The following is a 16,339-nucleotide window of genomic DNA, read 5'->3' as shown; positions in this document are numbered from 1 at the left end:
ACTATTTTTCATTATCCAAAGTTAAGAATAAAATGTATTTATTTATTCGTTAGTACATATAGGTACATAACGGACTTAACCATTCTTTGCATGTTTTTTTTTATTGGTGAAATAAATCAACGTGATATAATTCCTGTTCAAAACTAAAGGAAAAATAGGTAAAAAAAAAAAAATTAGACAGCTAAGTTTTTTTTTTTTCTGCAATGGGCATTAAAAAGGTATCCAGACACGATCAACTTAAAGTGAACTTGTTCTTTTATATAATTTTTGGGCATTCAATGTTATGATAGAAATTATGCATATTCATTATCCACCATTATGCAAAGAAGGAATAATGCTAAAAGCAATCTCTCCTAGTCAACCATAGGGAAGTGTCATACTAAAATTCCATATATAAACTAATAAATATATATAACAAATATGCTTACACATATATAAAATATACTATATTATATACGAAAATAAGAATAAAACAATTATAGTACTTACTGCTCGGATAAAGTACAAAAGTAAGCCCTTCAAACCGAACCACAGCCATGCAAACAACTTTTGTACAAAATCTCCTTCTGATAATTAGTTGTTAGAGAGTACCACTGGAACATAGGTTACGAGCGACAGCTTAAAAAAGGTACTGGAATTTGCTGCTTAAGTAATAAGAAGACTGGGGGGAGGGGGGGGGGGTTGAAGAAGAATAAAAAATGTGCAAAGTCCTTATCTCAATGAATATCTATATAAATAAAAATCAATTCAAAATGTATGTAAGCGCATAACTTTAGAACGGCTGCACTTATTTGACTCTTTTTTTTTTGTTTATTTATAAACACTTGTGACATTTGTCAGGACAAAGTTTGTATCAAAGAAAATCTTTAAAAAATCGTATGTAATGGTGAAATTCTGGATTAAAAATCTTCGTATGAAAAAGTAAGTAAAGCAAAGTGATGCAAAACTATCCTGTCTCACTTGCCGGGAGATCTTCATAGTACACCCATGCGAATCTGGGGCGAGCAGCTAGTTTTTAATATATGCCAATGATCCAATATTTATTATTAAGCATTTAAAATAAATCTAAAAAGAAATTATGCTCCACTGTATGTGACAACCTGGGTACCTTGTTAGTCAGTTACCTGCGATTATTACTACAAATTTACCAAATATTACCAAAATCTTCCTATATTTTATTTTAATAGGAATCTTTATTGTATAATTACACTAGTTGGATAAACAGTGACTTTAAAATTAAAATAATCTTTGACTGTATGTTTGAATTTTCGTAGGTTATGATATAAATAACAATATGATGACCAACGCAATATATTTAAATGTACATTTAAATAAAGTATAAACAGCATGCCACTTTTTACCAATTAAATCTTAATATATACATATAAAATTAAAATAAAAAAAAAAAATAAAAAAACTACATTAGAGGTATAATTTCTGGAAGCTTTAATGCGGATAAGGGTTTGTTATCAATAAATAGCTTTTGCAGATTTTCATAGCAAATAGATAACTACACTTAATTTTCAAACATTACATTTACATTAAGATGTTGCGTCGTCTATTTCCTTCATGTTCTAAGGTGGTACAGGTGACAAATAAAAGAAAGTATATATTTTTTTAAATATCATATATTACCAGTACAGGCATTCGTACTTACCTCCATTCAAGAAACTGGAGCAAAATATCATTGATTATATTAAATTAAAAACTACTTACCAATATTAAAACATACCTTACAGACCCAGCTACACACCATCGTCGGAACGTGCCCATCAGTTCTGTAAACGACTGTGTTGATGTCGAATGAAACGAGCTTCAGGCTCAATCTTTAATTTGACGACAAAGAGACAAAACAATATTAACGTAGGTGCCAACAACAAGTCATTATAGCATATTTACTGAACTGACGGGAACGAAACACGACTGTGTCCAGATGAGTCTTATATCTCAAAAAAAAAAATTTACTAACAAACATCGAAAATGCTACTCGCTGAAAAATAAATCCACAATAATTACAGAACAACATAGAGTAAAAAAAAACAGCTTTGTTTAATACGCCAGAACAAAAAGTTCCTTCATAATGGAGTGTATTTTATTGTTCTTTCATATCTAATTTTTATTACCGAAAATAGGTAAAAATATCATCTATTAATACCGTCTAACTTATGAATCACAATAAATTTCACTAGAAACTTGGTCCACGTAAGTAGATCAAAATATTACCTACTTATTACCCTATGAATCGAGATTGTGTTCTAGTGCCAGTGAATTCGTAGAGGCGGGACACGAATTGCATTAAGACGAAATGAACACAGCCGGAGTTATTATATAGTTAAATACATAAAAATAATGTAAGACACTAAATTAATAAACTGTACAATATTCCTAGACTAAATCATTGATAAATAAGACAAAAACTAACGTAGGGATTTTAATTAAATACTTTTAATAACATCTGTAATTGTATATGCCCTGTTCTTTGGAAAGCCATATTATAATAATAGTATTATTTATTGTCGTATCTGTAATTAATTTTAGATTTCGATTATTATAGCATTGTTGTCGTAAAATTACTTGTTAAAGTAAACCTATCAGAATACAAATAACTATAAACACAAACAAACAGAAGTCGAAGATTTTTATTTCCATTGGAAACGTTTAAAAACTAATATAACAACTCACACAATACTTTACCTTTACAAAACCTACAAGATAATTCATTGTACTTAATTGAATTATTTATATTTGGAGATTATAATAAATGCGAATTATTTATAATATTAACAATACTATATATTAGTTGTTTTTGAATTTATTCATAATTAAATTTTAAATATGTAGGAATTGTAAAGCAACTAGGATGTGCATATGACTGAACATGTTTTTTAAAGGTTTTACCTCCAAAAGTTTATTAAAAGCAAAAGATATGAAACAGACGCGACATGCATCTAACTGCGGTAAACACTCATATAAAAATAATACCTCTTCTGCTGATTTATTTAACTCCTTTAAATTCCGCATTATATCAATTCCATTCACAGAAAAATTGGACCCTGCGATATCTAAATCGGAAATAGCCTATAACTTTTACTACATAGACATCCAGTCTTTAAAATTCGAAGATTTAATACTTGTATATTGCTTGCTTGTTTGCAAACCACTTCCTACCTCAACGGACCCATCTCAAGTTTTCCCCAGCGCTCTTCTGCCACTGTGCATATGGGCTCGTCAAAAAAGTGACTAGTTTAGAAAGCCCGCAACGAACTAATAAACCACCCTCGTGTTGCAAATGTTCATACGCTACGGGAGCCACTTCCCATCACGTGGGAAATTTGTGTATTTCTTTTTGATTTACTTATTAATTGTATAATGCGGCGGAGGTTCAATATTAGTTGGATCATTCTATATTGTAGAATACTAGCTAGTGCGTGTGGTGTCTGAGGCAGTCCGTGCAGCGTGATTGGCAGGCGGCTGGTACTTCGACACCGGGAACATGGGTCGCGGCTCAATTGTAGACACACTGTCGAATCTACAAAATGGAAATAACAATTAATTTGTCACCAGAGTTATAAGATCAAACCAAGAGTAACGTTTTTGTTGGACCATTGTCAGATATTAAAATTAAATTGGTAGCATCTAAAAGCGTTGGGACATAAAAGAGTACACAAAAATAGATGACGATTAACATTTTTTATTAGGTGAACTATCAAGTTGTTTGCCATTCCAAGCTGTATAAATAAAATTATTTATAACCAATGAAAATAGAAGTTAAATGTTTCTCACTTGAACTAAATAATAAATAAAGTTAATGAAAATGTTTCCATAGAAATATGTATGGCCATGGTAGCCGTACAACCTGGACAATTTAATCAAAGCAGTCAGGTATGTTACATTTATTACATTAGTAATACTTAGATTACCAAGTAGGTAATAAAATGTGGAAACACTTTTACTAAAATTTAAAAATATATATATAATTTTCTTGTTTTGTGTATGTGTCATTTTCTTTCCTAATATTAATTGATTCTTAAGAGCTAATACACGCTAATTGCTACATCAGCTTGGGTGACACTTCTAATTTGTAATAACAGAGGGAGACTTTGTACAAAAATCGATTGCTTGGGGAATTCTGTCCCATTCGTGTTTCAACCGTGAAGCAATTGTGTTTGCATGGCTGTGTTTCGGTTTGAAGGGTGGGATATGACGTGAATTTACTGAGTACAGAGGAATAATACCTGAGTCCCCAGGAATGGTAACGCATGCGGGGTATCATGGACGAAACAGTATACTCTGTTATGTCCATGGTTCTGCTCATGTCTATAGGCGACGGTTACCACTTTCCATCAGGTGGGCCGTCAGCTTGTTTGCCATTCTAAGTTTTTGAATAAAAAAAATTAATGTTTCTTTAGAGTTTAGTGAATCATTAATTTTATACTGATATAATTGCATAACAGCGTCATTTCGTATAATATATGTTATATTTATTTGTTTGCCATTCTAAGTTGTATAAAAAAAATCCAATAATATAGATAGTGAAGACTAACTTGTTGCTCTTGTACTTGTCGGGTATGGCCTGGTAGGGCTGCAGCGCGACGTGCGCGTGCGTGCGCGCCAGCTCGCGCATGCAGGGCTCCAGGTCGGCGCGCGAGTAGCCCGAGCACGCCGCCAGCGCCAGCGGCCACGCCGTCGCCATGCAAGCCGCGCGCACGCGCCCTTCCGCCTCCACAGCGCCGCTACCCACCACTGCAGGGGAGAGATTGTTAGTAAGGGAGATTAAGAATCCCATTGCTAGCAATATAACCAACCAGGTCGACCTCAACGCGGTTCCCCTTGAAAAATATCTTGGTTAAAACCTGATGAATTGATCATGATGGGCTAACTGGCCTGTTTTCATTCTCAGTGATCACTCTTCACTGATGACCCGCCAGCGTACACCGTTAGCACAGGCGGGATCGAAAAATTGATAGTAATGCACTCTTAAAGCCCTATCGCAAGCGACATACCCTATCAAGTCCACCTTCATGCGGTTCCCCCCGAAAACCATCACGGTTATTTATTGTAAAATTCACTTATAATACTAATTTTGACCCCTTAAAACATACCCGCTTCTACAAATAATATATAGTAATGCAGGAAAAATAAAATACAATATAATAACGAAATAAACATCAAATTGTAAAATCACAATTTCTATCAACTCTATCATGCTACATAAACACGTGAATAAGACTAATCTTTTAAAAAAAAGTATAACCAAAACCAACATGTCAGTAAGTTTTGACAATTGAAGAATTTGAATTCCTTTTTGAATATTTATTTAGGCCAAACATACAGTTTAAAAAAAAAAAACAAGACAATTAGACAAATAATACATCAGCTAATAAAGTATGCACAGATGACACACAAAAAGAAACACTATTATTGAAAATAAAGTGAATAAATCTAAATAAGCTTTAGTTGCTTTTTACTAAATATAGGTGACAAAAAATAATGACAACAATTTACATTCTTAAAACAGAAAACAAGTATTATTTATAATAAATAAAACCTATAAATAAAACCCTAATAAAACCTAAATATTGAGCAAACACCAAACAATGTACCTTTGGTAATGATCTGAGTATGATTGTTAGCAGGCCGTGAGTCAGTTTCATCTGAGGTGCACACTTCACACAGTAAACAGTGGCGCGCGGTGGCTAGTGCGCTCGCTGCTATGATAGATGGCTTGAACTGGAGGTACGGATCTGCCTCCAACAAGCACAGTTCACTCAGGTACTGCAAATAATATGCACAACAGTTGTTATCATATTGTAGAATTTCATAACTAACTTATTTTCTCCTTTCTATGGAATCTTGAGAAATTGTTTATAAATGTCCAAGTACATTCTAATATTTACATTTAGTAAAGGATACTACAGCATAAATTACATAAAGCCTATATTTAAAAAGTTATAAGTTTTTTGATCACATAATGTACTAGCCCTCTAAAGTGTTTAGTGGTAAGCTTTTTATTTATTTTATTAATCTGACTAAAATATTCATTCTGTTATAATATAAATTTAGTATTTTAAATACTTACAGCTGCCAAATGGAAAGTTTTCTTTGATAGTCCATTAGATATACAGTAATGTGACAGGAATGCAAGTGAGGTTGGTGTTGATAGGTCAAATGACAATACTTTCAGAATCAGATGTTCCATTCTCAAAACCTCACGCTTTGTATATGTATCATCTGTGATGTATACAAATTCTGAGACCTCCGGTGGATATACTTCTTCATATTTACTGTCCAAATAATAAACATTATTTTTTTGTATTCATACCAATTAACATAACACACTATTTAAATTTTAAGATATTCCTTCACAAATAATTATGCCGAAATTAGTTAAGGGGCCAAATTTTATTATCATTTACAAACAACCTATAATGATCAGATTGACCATGTCCTATTTGAGAATGCAGTAAAATCTACAGAAAAAGTTAAACCTATTATCCTATTATTAATATTATAAATACAAAAAATTATAGAGATTTAAAAAGAGTTCAATTTAAAAAGAAAGAGAAAAGAAAGTACAGATATTAGCATTTTTAACTTTTTACTGTACCTATAATGGTTTTAAATGAAACTTATTACATTGGTAGGTTATATCATAAAGTGGAAGCATACAGCTAGTCATAAAGATCCCTAGTTTGGTTCTTTTTGTTTGCCTCAGATAACATATAAAATAATACTTACGCAGCTATGTAAGTAGCAGCAGTTCCGACTAGTTGCAATTTAGTACGAACAACACTCATATATGACAGGAACCGGTCAACATATGAAACAGCAAGGTGCAGCGTCTCACTTTGTTGATTGTACTCATCGCAAACCTCAACTAGCCAATCAATGAGGATCGAACGCATCATGTGTGTGATATCTGGTTGTTTGCGCATGTAGCGAGGATTGGCTCTGTATTTTACCTGATTGTAAATGAACATTTAAAAATTAATTTTTATAGGTAAAAGTTGTCATTCCACCACTAGATGAAAGGTGCTATCCATTAGAAATAGATATCACACAATACAATTCCTGATTATTTAATATTAAAATCCAATTGATTATTTAATACTAAACTTGAATTACTAAATATTAAACTTGAAAATATACATAAAGAACAAGTATAAATAAAGAACAAATCCAAACAATATATATCCATATTACTAAAGAGACATTATTATCTCAATGGTAAACTTTGATAAGTTAATAGGTTATTGTGAAATTACTAGATGGAGAACATACAAAAGATATCTACTAATTACATTATGGAAGTCCACAAAAAGTGTATGTTACTCACACTTAAACAGCAGCTAATTTGAATGAAATTTCACACAAAGACCATATACAGACAAAAACATATATAATTTTTATTCTAATATTTGATAGCAATGTCACAAGTTACATTGAATAAATTATAAAAAAATGTTATCATGTAATTTATGAATGCATAGAGCAGCAAAAATTTGAATAACTACCTCAATCTCCCTCATGTATTCATAAATATCTTGTCGATACTCCACAACATGGAAGAACATTTCTCTATCAGTCTGTGCAGTGGTAGTATCATCATCATCAAATGTGTCATTGAGGAACTGGCTCTCATTTTTAGAGATGGACATAGAGAGCACACTTGTATCAATAACTGACATAGGTGACACCACCACATCTTTCTTTTCTTGTAATGGAAGTCTAGAAATAGAATATCAAGACTTTTATTTTATAACACTAACAAAGTTACAGTAATAAAAATAAACTTCACATCTATAACTAACTCGACAGAGTTTGTAATAAAATTTATATGATGTGCTACTTACATATTGAAATATAAAATGTCATTATATGCATGAGAACATAAATAATATTGTATAACAGTAAATAATTAGTATTGTAATCATTTTACACATACAGCTACAATAAAAAGAAATATTCTAAAAGTGGGTAGGAGTACCCACATTATATTTCTCCAAATTTTAATACAGAATTAAGTTAGTATACTAGTTGTAAAAAAATGTGCATTAAAATTACCTTGGAGGATGTGATTCTTTGGCAGGCTCTGGTTGCTTCTCTGCCTGAGTAGATATGAGCTTGGCATTCTCTACAGTGTTCACAAAAAAGTTCTCTTTCTTTACTTCTTTAGCAACAAAAGGCTTGAAGGTTGGTTCACGTTTCTTTACCTCCACTTCATTTGGTTTGTCTTCGTATACACTAAATGCACGAAACTGTGCCACTGGAAGGACAATATTCTTCTCATTTTTGATCTGACGCACCATCCTGTTTTCATCTTGAACTTTACAAGGTCCATTCGTCAACCCCGGCTAAAAGAAATTAATATGTTATAACGTGTTTCCCGCTAATGACACTTTCAAAATGCCACAAACATTTAATAGGTGACGCAAATCGGTTATCAGTAAAGGACTATATTCTTTGGGATTATGATTACAAGAATTAAGGGTTTATTTTAGGTTATAAAAACTAAAAGAATGGTAATAGAGAAAAACTTACAAGCTTTGTATTCCGGTTCTGATTGCAGGCGAAGTGGTTAATGTTGCCTAAAGCACGCCGCTGGTTAGTAGCTGAAAATACATCAGCGTCTGTTTTCCTAAGGCCTAAAGAAGCATTTTCTTGGTCTTCATGAATTCTGAATGCCATTGTCCCGATTTATTTCCGTAAACAATACAAAATACCAAGCCAGTTAATAACGCGAGTGCTATAGTAAAATAATTGCAACCGAAGCGGAAATAAATATAGTTTTTACAGATACTACCACATTTTATTACAAACGTTTCGAGTAGATTACGAAGTGTTGGTTATTTAAGTGAACCACCCTCAATATAAGTAATATAGCGTCAACGGACGAGAGACATTTTGCTGGCTGGTTCAACAGTTGAGTTTACGTTATTCTATAATCTATGTTATTTCAAATTTAAACCAATCAATGCTAAAGAAAAAAATACTCTACAATTTATGGTCGCATTTTTCGAATGTTCCAATTTTGATTTCAATACTCACTAGGTGGCGACATTTCGAACCATCGAAACTAAACCTTTTTCAAGGTTGTACAAAATAAAATTGAATTTCATTTTAACTCATAAGTCTTATAAGTATTCCTATATTTTTTACGTACATCCATCCCATCTTGCCTTTGCCCTAATCCTACTAGTTACCTACAGTCTGTCTCGCTTACACCTAAAAAGTATTTATTGTTTTTCAATGTTAAAATTATCAACAATCCAATTAATTATTTCTTATGTATTGTACTTTTTCCATAGGTAATCAGTTAAAAATATTGAATATTGTTCGGGTAAAAAAAATTCAACAGATTTTACTTAAAATAAATAAAATAAATATTTATTGTTTCGTATTATGATTCCACCCATAGACATTAATATTTCCTAGAAAACTGAAACAAGTAGTTAGATGAATGATGATAGCTAACAACACCAATCAGCTGTTTTTGATAAATAGTGTCATTGTCCATCGTAGCCTTAATACGCTTTTTGCAATATTCAATCGATACTGGTTATTAAACTTGAATATCAAATATTACTATATATTTCAGTATTTGGTACAGCCAAAAGGAAAAGACAGTGCTGGGTAGACAATAAATAATTTAGAGACGGGCACGGCTTATCTATTCTCTCTTACCTACACTTTTCATTTCAAATTAGTTAACGCTAACTGGAATGGACAACAGCTAATTAACTCATCGTAACAAATTCAAGAAACAAAGACCATAGTTTCCAGTTTTATGTAATAATTTTATACCATTAATGAATGTTATATTAAAAAAAAAAAAAAAAAACAAGAATTGACAAGAATAACAACTGATGGTGTATCTTTTATCCTCTTTTTATTAATTATATTTGTATAAGAGACAATCAAGTATTTAAAAAATTTAAAGCAAAATATATAAGCAAAGTACATAGTTTTTAATAATACTATATTATATATAATCTAGTAATGTAAAATTTGTTATTGACAAATAATTGACATATACACACATTTTCATACACTCGCCTGCTATGAACTGACAAAAAAGCAACTGATGGTGTACCTTTTATCCTCTTTTTACCAAGTATGTTTGCATAAGAAAAAAGGAGGCAATCATATGATTTACAGTTTTATTTTATCATCCTTCTGTGTAATTTCTTGTTCTTAGCTATGAATTGTCAAGAATAGCAACAGATTGTTTATCTTTCGTCCTCTTTTTACTAATTATAATTCTATAAGAAGAAAGGAGACAACCGAATGATTTACAATTTTTATTTTATCATTGCTTCTATGTAATTCCTTATTCTTAGTTGTAGACAGTTAACTTATATTCGTTTGCTTGTTTTTTAATTGTATTATGTATCGTTTTTAATTAAATTCTAATAATTTTATTGTCAATATAGTTAAATGTAACAAATATGAGAAGCATAACAATATTGTGCTTATTTTTATACTACAGCATAGACTGTAGTATTGCAATCCGAGAGTATAAAAAAGAAGATTTATTTCGACTCAGGTAGCTACGAGTTAATGTTTATTATTTAATTGCACTTGACTGAGGTATTTAATAATAATATTGTAAACGATTTAAATGGACTGTCGCAATTTTCCCAGAACAATTTACTTCTAAATCTATCTTACAAATTTGCTAGTAAAATTATGTTGAACTATTGAGTTGAGTACTAAATAGTATATTGAGTAGTAAATTCGCCGTGTGGTCCCGGCAAATAATAGACAATCCATTCCTTTTCCGTGATTGTCATAAGAGGCGACTAAGGGATAGGCAGCATCGACCCTCTTAAAACATTCAAAGCCTAACTACAGTTGCCAACCTGTCTGCTAAGCATGGCAACTACTGGTAAAACTACCCAAGGGGACACTTATGTTCAGCAGTAGACAGTTAAAGGTTGCTATGATTATGATGATGATTGTGCTAAATAATTGTATTAATTATATGATATTTATAGGGAAGAGGTGAGGGAGATGTTCCAACATGCATATGATAGTTACCTAAAATATGCATATCCATATGATGAGTTGAGACCTCTTAGCTGTGATGGTGTAGACACATGGGGCAGCTACTCTCTGACCCTTATTGATGCATTAGATACTCTTGCTATTATGGGTAATTATACAGAGTTCAACAGAGTCGTAGAGACTGTGCTACAAAAACAGAATTTTGATGCTGACATCAATGTATCTGTATTTGAAACCAATATAAGAATAATTGGTGGACTACTCAGTGCACATTTACTGTCACACAAGTAAGTTGTATAAAAGTTACATAATATTCTATTATCCAATAAACAAATACACTTTCTCTTGATATTAATATTAAAAAACTCATCCTGTATATATGTATTTTTTTCTGGATATCTTAAATATTTTTTTCGTTGTTAATCATTCAAGAACTTTAAATATTACATTGAAAAATTTCAAATTTAATAATTAGAAAAACCGCTGTGTCCATCCCAGAATAGAATGGGCCACCCCTCCTTTTCCAGTGGATGTCGTAAGAGACAACTACGGGAACTTATGGTCAAGGGATTGTCACCAAAGGCTCGATAACTATGGTTGTCAACCTGCCTGCCAAGTGTGGCAAGTACTAGCAAATCCCCCCAGTGATAAACATCATAAGAAAACAGCCCCCAGTCCCCAGCGGCTCTACTATTATACAGAAGACTGAAGAATATAATCTACTACTATGTCTGACATACATCTGTAGTAGTGTTGACATTACACAGCTGATTCCGCATGTCCCAGTAGGATTTTAATACATATATTATATTGCTGTTTTTGGTGTATAGTATTTCTCACTATAAAATATTATTATTTCTTTATATTATGACATAATATCATAGATTTCATGGTTTCAAATGAAAAAAAAAACCAGCAAAATTTGAAATTTTTCAGAATGAATTTACACTGGTTTTCAGTTCAGAATAATGGTTTGACTTCACTGTTAGTTTTTGCCAACTTATCCTTTACACCCTTATAAGTTATTTTACCCATAATTTATTATACCTATAATTCTTTAATATGATTACAGAACAGGTATAAAGCTTGAACCAGGCTGGCCCTGTAATGGACCTTTACTCCGTTTAGCTGAAGATGTAGCACAAAGGCTTATAGCTGCTTTTGATACAACTACTGGTATGCCATATGGAACCATCAATCTCAGGTCTGGTGTACCCCCCGGAGAGACCACAGTCACATGTACTGCTGGTGTTGGTACTTTCATCATTGAGTTTGGAACATTGAGTCGACTTACTGGGGACCCTTTATATGAAGAGGTGAAAATTAAGATTTATAATTTTTTAAGACAGACAAATTCAAGTAATGTTTTTTTTATACTAAAGGGCAGGGATCATAAGAGGCTTAAAACACCAAAGTTGCCACTCATTTTTTTTCTCTTATAATGTAATTTTTTTTTATTTATTTATTCATTAGTACATGTATGTGTACAAGGCGGATTTAATGCTGAAAGCATTCTCTCCCAGTTAGCCTTAGGAAAGTGTTAGAATACTTGAATGTGGTACTAGTAATAATTGATATTTATATACATACAAAAATTTACATATACAAACAAATAAATATATATCTATATATAAAAAATATACCTACACATATAAAGGATATATTATACATGAAGATGAGAATAGTACTAAAGATGAAAATACTACTTACACGGCGTTCCAGAGCCGTGAAGTATGTAAAACAAAAGAATTTTATATGAAACCAGTATGGTGGGAGGGATAGAGAGTTGGAGAGTATCACAGGAATGTAGATCACGAGGGTTTGAAAAAGGTACTGGATTTGCTATTTAAGTAATTTGGAGACTGCGGGTTTCAAAGAAAAGTAAAGAGGCTGCAGAAAGTCCCTAAGGTTTCTATGTTGTTGAATGGGAAGCTATTTAAGCTGAGATCGATAGAAAGATATATAATCAAACTTACACACTTACTTGCACTAAGTCACCCTTGACTGAATGAATGAACTGGAACACAAGGAAACAAGCACAGCTGCTTACAGGAAAAATAGATGAGACAGAGGTACTTACAGATGCTGATGATATTATACAAATATTACCATTTCATAAACGTTATTTTTTTAATATATAATATATATTATTAATTTTTATTATTTATTTTATCTAAAAAAATAATTAATAGTTGTACATTGTTCTCAGGTTGCATACAATGCATTAAAAGCTCTTTATCATCATAGATCTCCTATTGGTCTACTCGGCAATCATATTGACATCATGACTGGAAGATGGACTGCACAGGACGCCGGTATCGGTGGTGGTGTCGATTCCTATTTTGAATACTTGGTTAAAGGTAGTTGATATTGAATAAAGTTTTATTGATACTTGCAAAATGCCCTTTAGAAGATAAATATTTATTATATTATTTCAGGGGCAATTTTATTGGAAAAACCCGAGTTGATGTCGATGTTCCGTGAGGCACGATTAGCTATAGACAAATATTTGAAGAAGGATGACTGGTATGTGTGGGCAACTATGCTACGTGGACACGTAACACTGCCAGTGTTCCAGTCACTCGAATCCTACTGGCCAGGGTTACTCAGCCTTATTGGTAACTAAAAATTATTATTTTTTAATGAATTTACCATAATGTATTTAATTGCACCTGTGATTGATGCAACTTATTTTCAAACCTAACATGATTTTGAAAATAACTTATCTTGCATTTATGTTTGAATGCAAGATAAGTTATTTTCAAAATGTATGTTTACATTAAACAAACATAGTTTAATCAAATTGGATATAGGTTATGGAGGGTTTCTATGGTCAAAAATATTAATGTTTCTTCATTAAACATAGCACCAAATAATTAGAATTTAAATGTAAAATTCAAGCTGATTTGGCTCATTATCATAGTTCATCAGTAGACGGTAGATGTTAGTTATCTATTTCAAAAGTAATGTATCTATTTTCCAAACAGGTGAGAGTGATACGGCGATGCGTATTATACACAATTATCATAGTGTTTGGCGACAATACGGGTTCACACCCGAAGTATACAATCTCGGAACAGGAGAGGCGTCGTCGTCCCGCGAGAGTTATCCGCTTCGACCCGAGCTGATCGAGTCAATCATGTATTTATACCGGGAGACGAGAGATCCAATATTACTCCAGATGGGCGAAGATATACTAAGGAGTATACAACATAGCGCGAGAACTCAATGTGGTTATGCTACAGTAAATATATGTTCTATATTTTAAAGACCTTATAGTGCATCCATGGAACTCTTAACACTAACTGACACAAAAAGCCCTACCTAAATCAGAGTATCTTAAAGAAATATTGCACAGAAGTTGCCTTTAGTTAATCACAAAGTAATGACTAACTTAAATGAGCACTAAGGGATTTTATGAAAGAATTCAGCTTAAAAGACAGTACCTAACATTTCAGTAACTAAATAGATTTATTAGACATGATGTCTTTATGTATAAAGAGATATATGAACTAATAAATAAAGAGATAAATGTAGGGTATGTAGTTAATAAATTAAATTATACGCAAGACCATAGCTACTGTTTTTTCTGCCTATTCTTAATAGGTCTGTTAAGAAAATTCACTAATGAACCACACTGATATATAATAGTTGTATGTCAATAATACTCTATATTTTTATCGTTTAGTTTCACTTTAACTATTTCTTATTTTTATTTCTAGATCAAGGATGTGCGCGATCACCGCAAAGAGGACCGAATGGAATCGTTTTTCCTCTCAGAAACGACTAAGTATCTATACTTATTGTTCGACCCCGACAACTTTATACACAACCCTGGTGTCCGCGGCACAGTCATCAATACACCAAATGGCGAGTGTATAGTTGATGTCGGTGGTTACATCTTTAATACTGAAGCACATCCTATTGACCCCACGATGCTGTATTGTTGTCATGAAGCGAGGGAAGGGTAAGTTAAAACTATAACAGAAACAACAATTGTAACTTTACCTGGATCCGGCTCGATTTTGCATGGGTGATAGAATTTTTGATAAATGAGTATAGACTAGCTTTTATCCAAAGCCTTGCATGCATGATTACATGTTTCTTAATGAAATTTTCAGAAATCCTTTTTTAGTGTGGATCCTTAAATTATATAATTAAAATATTATTATTATTAAATTAAAATTTTTAGATTTAGTTTTGACTATGTATTCATAAGCCAAGTATAGATAGAAAGTAATAACTTTTAATTTATGATTATATATCTTTTATTTTACAGAATAAATATAAGTGAAATACACAGAATATATAAAATTTTAGAAGAAGAAGATAACATACAGTTTCTAACAATGATAGAGGCCACTGCAAAAAAGAATGTCACTAAAGACATAGAAAGTAAAAATGAAACTACACTAAATGAAGTTACCAGTAAAAATTACAATATCACAAAAGATAACTCAGAGAGCAAAGAAAACAAAATAGATCAGAACGAAGTTTTGATAAAAACTGAAACTAGAACTGGCTATGTCAATATAGATGGCACAGAAAGAGAAAATAGTAAAAATGAATCTAGTCTAAGGGATATTGTTAAAGAACGAATTATTAGTTATTATAACAATACAAATAATATAAATAGTGAGGATGAAGAAATCCATTCGTCTATAGATAACAAAACATCAGGTGATGAATTAGACACTGAGGCAAAAGTAGAAGTTGATGACATAATCATTCCACAAAAGCCACAGGATGCCGAAAGTTTACAACCTCCTAGTGTTACCAAAGCAAAAGAAGCATATAAATTGTTGCCAAAAGTGATACAAGATTTTTTAAACAGTGATTGGAAAAGAAAACCAAAATGCGAACCTCAGCGGATGCTAGAAAGGATCCGTAAGGAGAAACGGTATCCAGACCATCCAGATGTCAATGAATACAAATATCTCTTAACTCCTGCTCCATCTTTTTTACAAAGAATATCAATAGCAGGTGAATTTTTAAGCAAAAAGCAACTAGAAATGTGATTCTTTCTAATTAGAATCGGATTCAGATAGTACATATTTTGATTAAAATATTTATTATTACAATATGTAAATAAGTAATTCCAAACTAGAGGTTCAATAGATGTCATCGCTATAGATATAATTGTTTCTTAATATATGTATATTTTTGTGTACATAATTCTGAGTAATATATCAATCTTTAATTATTATTTATTGAAATTATTCAATAATAGTATTAAATAAAGAAATAAGTATTACCAAGTGTTCTAAGTCAAATTGTATGTTTAAATGTCTATATACATTGAAAATTGTTATTTGATTAAATGTTAAAAATT

The 16,339-nt window shown here is 31.8% G+C and overlaps 2 protein-coding genes across 2 annotated transcripts; one reads left to right on the top strand and one right to left on the bottom strand.

Annotated features, from left to right (window-relative positions):
• Positions 1-1,610: 1,610 nt before the first annotated feature.
• On the bottom strand, positions 1,611-8,945 carry LOC113523622 (cyclin-A2). The gene is made up of 8 exons (XM_026909623.3): positions 8,542-8,945; positions 8,065-8,354; positions 7,515-7,728; positions 6,739-6,962; positions 6,080-6,284; positions 5,604-5,775; positions 4,545-4,743; positions 1,611-3,529 (listed from the first exon to the last, which is right to left on the bottom strand). Exons 1-8 carry the CDS (start codon positions 8,686-8,688, stop codon positions 3,418-3,420), a joined length of 1,563 nt encoding a protein of 520 aa, XP_026765424.2. The 5' UTR covers positions 8,689-8,945; the 3' UTR covers positions 1,611-3,417.
• Positions 8,946-10,330: 1,385 nt separating this feature from the next.
• LOC113523445 (ER degradation-enhancing alpha-mannosidase-like protein 2) lies at positions 10,331-16,179 on the top strand. Its single transcript, XM_026909425.3, has 8 exons — positions 10,331-10,546; positions 10,998-11,294; positions 12,080-12,323; positions 13,217-13,367; positions 13,446-13,625; positions 13,995-14,251; positions 14,730-14,974; positions 15,287-16,179. The coding sequence occupies exons 1-8, from the start codon at positions 10,449-10,451 to the stop codon at positions 16,023-16,025; spliced, it is 2,211 nt and encodes a 736-aa protein (XP_026765226.3). The 5' UTR covers positions 10,331-10,448; the 3' UTR covers positions 16,026-16,179.
• Positions 16,180-16,339: the final 160 nt, after the last annotated feature.

This window comes from Galleria mellonella, unplaced genomic scaffold (assembly GCF_026898425.1).
Source record: "Galleria mellonella isolate WM207_F2 unplaced genomic scaffold, CSIRO_AGI_GalMel_v1 utg90, whole genome shotgun sequence".
NCBI classification, from domain to species: Eukaryota; Metazoa; Arthropoda; class Insecta; order Lepidoptera; family Pyralidae; genus Galleria; species Galleria mellonella.
This window is presented reverse-complemented; position numbering and strand designations above follow the sequence as displayed.